The 7,424-nt window shown below is 45.5% G+C and overlaps 1 protein-coding gene across 1 annotated transcript; it reads left to right on the top strand.

The window, feature by feature from the left end:
• The first annotated feature begins 1,582 nt into the window (after window positions 1-1,582).
• On the top strand, window positions 1,583-6,778 carry LOC124708393 (cullin-1-like). Its single transcript, XM_047240067.1, has 18 exons — window positions 1,583-1,713; window positions 1,801-1,900; window positions 2,664-2,849; window positions 2,945-2,992; window positions 3,092-3,295; window positions 3,381-3,458; window positions 3,575-3,664; window positions 3,753-3,833; window positions 3,920-3,982; window positions 4,691-4,726; window positions 4,810-4,896; window positions 5,052-5,201; window positions 5,277-5,332; window positions 5,423-5,705; window positions 5,888-6,031; window positions 6,120-6,338; window positions 6,427-6,594; window positions 6,677-6,778. The coding sequence occupies exons 1-18, from the start codon at window positions 1,583-1,585 to the stop codon at window positions 6,776-6,778; spliced, it is 2,226 nt and encodes a 741-aa protein (XP_047096023.1).
• Window positions 6,779-7,424: the final 646 nt, after the last annotated feature.

Genomic DNA, 7,424 nt, shown 5'->3' with positions numbered 1-7,424 from the left:
CATATAATGTGTATAAAACATGTGAGTATCATCATAAAAGTAGCATGGAACATAAGAAATTATAGATACGTTTGGGACGTATCAAGGACGCCGACCTTCGTGATCTCGTCGTCCGTCATGTTGTCCGGGTACTCAAACTTGCGGCCCTCCGCCATGGCCAGCTGCCATTCCTGGAAGACGATCGCGACGTAGTCGTCGCTGTCGTTCTTGTCCTCGTTGTGGTACGCCAGCGCCTCGATGTAGTCATCATCGTCATCGTTGTACTGTGCACGCGTCAGCGCCTGTTGTCTTCGAGGATGAGGCGGCGGTGGACGGTTGAAGGAAAAGTCCCTGTTGCCCATGAAGCCTGCCCTCCTCCTCCGATCCCTCTCAGACACGAGATACGTGCGCCAACTGTCGGACTCGATGGCGTACGCCGGATCGGCGCGGAGGTCCGGTGGCAGGTACCGCCTCCTTCGCTGGATCTCGACGGTCCTATCTGGCTCGCGCGCAGGCACGGGAGGGACGGGCACCCAGCGGTAGCTGAGCCGCCAGCCGCCAGGCAATTGCACGCTCGACCAGGCGTCGCACGGCGTCCAGTTCCCGTGCATCAGCCTCCCCACGTTGACGGGCAGAGGCAGCCTCTGCGTCCAGTCCCCCTTCTTGGTGCCGCTGCCGGACGCCTCGAAGTCGTTATTTTTCTTCCCCATGGTGCTGCGGCGGCGCGCAACGGTGGAGGTGGGAGTGGAGGTGTAGACGAGGGCAGGAACTGTGCCGGTCGACTTTTAAGGCCGGCCGCGCGCGGGAAACGATGCCATTGAAGGCGGCGCAGAAGCCTAGCCACCGCCCGCTAGTTGGCACGCAGAACAGGCAGCCACAACATTGAAGGTGAAGGCTGCGGCGTAGACGCGGAAGCGCTAACAGCGGAAGCGCTGTCCGCGAATGTTCTTGATACAAGGTCGCTTCCAGGCGGGCTCGTGGTGGAAGCGAGCGGATGCTCGGCGCGACCGCGCAGCGTCCACGGAGACGCAAACGTGCCGCATATTTGCGCCGCATTTGCGTCGTCGCGGACGCCCCGGACACGATGCGTCGCCCCACTAGAGGCTTCTACTCGTCTTAGCGGAATGTTTTTAGTTTCAAACTTATCTTTGTAGGTCAGCTAGCTAATGAAGCTGCTTATGGATTAACTGTATCCCAGCCTTCTTAGTTATCTACCAGTTTAATTCATGAATGATTCATGATTCGCTAAAAAAAGAAGGATGTCTTGCCATCTCTGGCCCCTACACGAAGGCCCATATCTACCAGGACACTAGGGATTCACCCAAAGTCAGGAAGGAGGAAGAGAAACAAGAAAAAGGAAAGGATAACCGGCCTCACGCCGCCAGATGATCTATTTCCAAATCCACCATCCTCACATGAGACGAAACCGACCTTGGGAGCCCTGCCCCAACCCGCCTCGTCTCTACGGTTGATCTCTATTTATTCCGCCTTCCCGCAAGGGTTAGGAGAACACGAAGCGAGCCCAAACCCCAAAACCCTCTCCCATCCCATCTCCCTCTCCTCTCCTCTCCTCTCCCATCCTCGGATCCCCCTATCCGGCGGCATGGAGCCGACGCCGGTGGAGCTCGAGACCGGGTGGCGGGACATGGACGCCGGCGTGGCCAGGCTCAAGCGCATCCTCCACGGCGTCGACGGCGTCAGCTTCAGCTCCCAGGAGTACATCCATCTCTACACGTACGTTCCCATCCATCTCTTTCCCCTGCGCGCGCGCGCCTTTTCCGGTGATTTGGCTCCCGATCTGACCTAATTGCGTTGCGGCAGGACGATATTCAACATGTGCACGCAGAAGCCGCCGCACGACTACTCGAAGCAGCTCTACGAGCGCTACAAGAAGACCCTCGAAGATTACATCAAATCTACCGTACGTGCGCGCGCGCGCCTCTTAATTTCACTTTGCTTGCTGTATACGGTTTCGCGATCGACCGCCACATCTATGTTTCTGCCAAGTGCGATGAATTCGTGGCTCAGTTTCCCCCCTATTAATTTGAGCGATTGGTCAAGTTTCTGGAGCAAAGTATTCTATGTTTGTTTGTTGCGTCATAGGCTCGATCTCGGTCCTCATTGATGGATTTGCCCTGCCTTATTAACGAAAATCGCTTTCATAACATTGCGCTGTACTGGAAAGTTGTATTTACTTCTTAACTGCACTTGCCTATTTAGATTGGTCTCCACTGGATAGCTCCATCAATTTCCCCCTGTTTGAGCGATTGGTCAAGTTTCTGTTGCAGGATACGGTTCTTATGCTCATCCTCTAGTGCTACTTCATTAATTCGTTAAATGTGTGTGGTTAGTTCTCAGGGATTCGTATGAGGCACTGCCTGTTTGACATGACTGTTTTATGGTGGAGCAAAGTAGACCGATTCTGTATTTGTTTGTTGCGTGGCAGGCTATTGGTCCTCATTGATGAATTTACCCTCCCCTATTAACAAAAATCTCTTTTATTATATATTGTGCTGTGCTGGAAAGTTGTATTTAGTTAACTGCACTTGCATGCTTAGATTGGTCTGCACTGGATACTTGGTTTAGCTCTTAATTTGGTATCCATTGTTGCACGTGACATGCATCTCAACATGATTTGGGTTATGATCATGAGGCGATGCTTACTTTCTTTCGTCATCATGTAGGTCTTACCCTCAATGAAGGAGAAGCACGGCCAGTTTCTGCTCAGGGAATTGGTGCAGAGGTGGAAGAACCACAAGGTGATGGTCAGGTGGTTGAGCAGGTTCTTCCACTACCTCGACCGCTACTATGTTTCGCGCAAGTTACTTCTGCCGCTCAGAGAACTCGGCACGACTTGCTTTCATGATCTGGTAAGTCTCTGTGTTCCTTGAATAATGTTTTTTGTCCCAAGTCTCTGTGCTTCCTGATTTGAACATTTATTTATTGGTTGTGTTGCCCTTGATAGGTTTTCAGTGAGCTAAAGACAACACTGGCAACTATTATTATTGACATGGTAGGCCTTGCCCTCTACTATTTCGTTTCCCTTCTTCTGCCGCACTCTATGCACACAGGACATTACAATAATTTCTGGCCCTGCAATTGCCTTCAACAGGTTGATCATGAGAGGGATGGCCAGCTTATTGACCGTGCCCTTGTCAAGGATGTCCTTGATATCTATGTTGAGATTGGACGCGGTAGTATGGCTGTTTACGAGCAGGATTTTGAAGAAGCTTTTTGCAAGGGGACTGCAGATTACTATTCTAAGAAGGCACAAACCTGGATGTTGGAAGACTCTTGTGCTGAATACATGTTCAAGGTTTCCACGTGACTTAATATTATAATAATATGGATAGATGCAATCAAGTGTAAGGATAGCTTCTGATAGCTTCTTTGTTTCATAGGCTGAGGAATGCTTACAAAAAGAGAAAGAGCGAGTGGCGCATTACTTGCATTCTACAACTGAACCAAAGTTGCTACTGGTCTGTATCAGTTATCATATTATTATTGTGTTGTTGCTAATTTTATGTTTGTTAAGTCATTATGGGGAATTTTTTTTTGCAACTGAAGTTTATCCTTTTAACCCCATTGGTTACAGGAAACTTTGTCAGAGCTCATAAGTAAGCGCGCCGAACAAATTCTGAACAAGGAGAACTCTGGATGCAGGGTGCTGCTTTTAGACGGAAAGGTTTGATTGGAAACTTATTTATGCCTTCCATTCTTCAAACGTGTAAATGGATATATTAAAATTTGCTGCCCATCTTATTTTGCTGTAGACTGAGGATCTGTCAAGGATGTATAGACTCTTTTCTAAGATGGACGGCGGTCTGTCTCAAGTAGCACAAATATTTAAGGAGGTATTGAATAAATGCCTCACCATATGCTTAAATGCTTTGAACCCATAAAATAACTGTATCTGATCAATATGCTTACTTCTATGTAGCATATCAATGAAGAGGGCATGTCCTTGATAAAACATGTAACTGATGCTGCCAACAGCAGAAAGGTGAATCATCTATGTATCCCCCCTCTGTTCTGTATCATATTTGTGTTAGACCTTGATTTCGTCTGCATATTCATGTTCTTGTGTAGAAATGTGCAATAACCGTGCTGTAAATACTCAAGAATTAGTTGTTTTTGTTTCAAGGATGAGTGTGAGGACTCTTAATACATCACTTGAATAGTGTATAAAGGAATTTCGATGTTCCGAATCTCATTTAGATTATTATAAATGACATTATTAGATTATTAAATATATTCCATAATACTCTTGGTCTGAACTGTTATTAAAATATTAGTGGATTATCAAATATCATTCCATAATTAATCTTCATAATGTGGTGAGTATTTGTTTCAAGATTCAGTATATTTAGCTTGGACATGTTTGACAGCTTTACTGTTAAATTGCCATCTCATATGCCAATTAAACGAAAATCATTCCATAATTAATCTTCATAATGTGGTGAGTATTTGTTTCAAGATTCAGTATATTTAGCTTGGACATGTTTAACAGCTTTACTGTTAAATTGCCATCTCATATGCCAATTAAACGATCTAGCTGATTAGCAGTTTAGCATGCACGTACGTGGAAATTTTCGTTGTTCATGGTGTACAAGGTTTTCCTTTCTATATAAAACTACTTTTAGTGAGAAGTCATATGATGCACAACATTTATCTAACCAATTTAGACAATTTTTGCACTGCGTATGTACAGACTGAGAGGAAGGAAGTAGCAGGTTCGCAGGAGCAGGTCAGTGTTTGATATAGCTTCGCTGTTCACTAGCTTCTGGTTCTTTTTTGCTGTTATTCCTAATGGTTTATTGCTGATTTTAGGATTTTGTCCGGAAAGCCATCGAGCTCCACCAGAAACATCTAACATATATCACCAACTGTTTCCAAAACCAGACAGCATTTCACAAGGTTCGGTAGTTCAATATTTCTAATACTCCATTCGATCCATAATAAGTGCCACACTTATTATAGATCGGCAGGGAGTATCATACTCTTCCCAATTTCAACTTAATTTCCTGCCTAAACCAGAGCTAATGTGTTCGCCACACAATATCTGTGCTCAGGCTCTTAAGGAGGCGTTTGAACTTTTCTGCAACAAAGATGTTGCTGGTTGCAGTAGTGCTGAATCGCTTGCAGCATTCTGTGATAACATATTACGGAAAGGTGGAAGTGAAAAGCTAAGTGATGAAGCTGTAGAAGAGACCCTTGATAAGGTACTGTCGCTGCGATTCTGTTCCTCCCAAATTTCCAATTTGTTCTGCTTAATTCTGAAACTCTACTCTTCCCAGGTTGTGAACATTCTCACATACATCAGCGATAAGGATCTCTTTGTTGAGTTTCACAGGTTCGTAATTTTCTATTGGTCGGAGTGTTGCATTAAATATGTAATATGATTCTGAAGATTGAAATCTACCCGAAAAAAAATGTGTTGCAGGAAAAAGCTTGGAAAGAGATTACTCTTTGATAGGAGTGCCAATAACGAACAAGAGCTAAGCCTTCTTTCGAAGCTAAAGCAGTACTTCGGGGGACAGTTTACTTCAAAAATGGAGGGAATGCTCACTGATATTGCAACTGCAAGAGAGCGTCAGACAAAGTTTGAAGCATACATGGACCCTTGGCCAGAATCATGTCCTAGGGTGGACTTGAGTGTTACCGTTCTGACAACAGGATTTTGGCCAAGTTACAAAACCTTTAACATAAACCTTCCTACAGAAATGGTATGTGCACTGATTTAATATATAATTATATATTTTCTATACCAGCTAGAGTCTGAACTCCGTACTGATAATGGTCTTAACTGTCCAAACTATGTAAATGACCTGATTTACATTGTGATGTCATACTTTTTCCTAGCTAGCCCATGTACTGGATCCTTCTAACTTTATTTCCACGGTTTCAGATCAAATGTGTGGAGCTTTACAAGAACTTCTATAACGAAAACCAGAAACACAGAAAGCTTAATTGGATCTATTCCATGGGAAGTTGCAACATCGTTGCAAGGTTTGAGGCAAGACCTGTCGAGCTGATTGTCACTACATATCAGGTAGGATCTATATTCTTGAAGTAGAACCTCTCATAGCTTCTTTTAGAGCATATTATTACTTTTCCTAACCTTTCCTTGTTTTGGCCAGGCTGCACTTCTGCTGCTGTTCAACGAAGCTGATCGACTAAGCTACTCTGACATTGTGACGCAACTAAACCTTCCTGATGACGACGCTGTGCGCCTGCTCCATTCACTCTCGTGTGCCAAGTACAAGATTCTCGACAAAGAGCCAAGTAACCGAACAATTTCTCCAAGTGACATGTTTCAGTTCAATGACAAATTCACTGACAAGATGCGGAGGATAAAGGTGCATTTCCTAATTTCAGTTTCCCGGTTTGTTTCTTGCTGTTGCTCTGGTCCTTTGGAGTTTGTGACATCAATGTGGTTGTGTGCAGGTACCCCTTCCTCCAACTGACGAGAAGAAAAAGGTTATCGAGGATGTGAACAAGGACAGGAGGTTCTCAATCGATGCAAGCATTGTGCGCATTATGAAGAGCCGCAAGGTCATGACCCATCAGCAGCTCGTAACAGAATGCGTCGAGCAGCTCAGCCGCATGTTCAAGGTTCTTTGATGAAATTAACTCTCCCTCTAGTGAATTCAGCTTTGTGCAGTAACTAATAAATGTTTAATTTTCTGTGCTGCAGCCTGATATCAAGATCATAAAGAGGAGGATTGAGGATCTTATCAGCAGGGAATACTTGGAACGTGACCTGGAGACGGCCAACACCTACAGATACCTGGCTTGATTGCGGCTGGAGGGCGGGATGATTTTCAAGGATTTCGACAATCGTCTCTTCTGTTGGCATCTTATTGCCCTGCCGAGTCAGGCCTGTCTTGTACATTCTTGGGGACAAGAGAACAACCATAGGAACAATAGCAAATCTGGGTAGCTGGAGGCTTTACCTCCAACTAGTTAAAAAATTGCGTGGCCACGTAATTGTCCAGTTTCTTTTCTCGTTGGATATTGTGTAAATGATTGGTTCACGTGCTACTTGATACCTTGTTCTGAGACATGTGAAAAATTCGAGCAGTGTGCATGTTTTCACTGATTTCCAGCCACAGGCCACTCAACCCGTACATGATGAACTAATCAAGTCTCAATTTGAAATTTATGGCAAATGTGCAAATCCTCAATTTCACCAATTTGCAAAGTTGTCTCTGCATCTGCGGAGACAGCATCGTCGTTGAAGTTGTCGGACCCGCAACTGTGAGGCACCGAGGTTTCCCTTAGCCAGCAAAGGTCGCTGGCAAAGGCCTGAACCCCCTTCCTCGCGCCTGGTCAACTCGACACACACATCACCACAGCAGGTCAGCAGCGTCCTGGTTCCTCTGCTAAGCACCACCGCGTGCCCCCTCGTCGTCCGCCTACACTGCCGACCCAACCCCGGCAAC

Source organism: Lolium rigidum, chromosome 4, assembly GCF_022539505.1.
Source record: "Lolium rigidum isolate FL_2022 chromosome 4, APGP_CSIRO_Lrig_0.1, whole genome shotgun sequence".
Classification (NCBI taxonomy): Eukaryota; Viridiplantae; Streptophyta; class Magnoliopsida; order Poales; family Poaceae; genus Lolium; species Lolium rigidum.
Note: the sequence above shows the minus strand (reverse complement) of the source record. Positions and strands in the feature narration are given on the sequence as shown.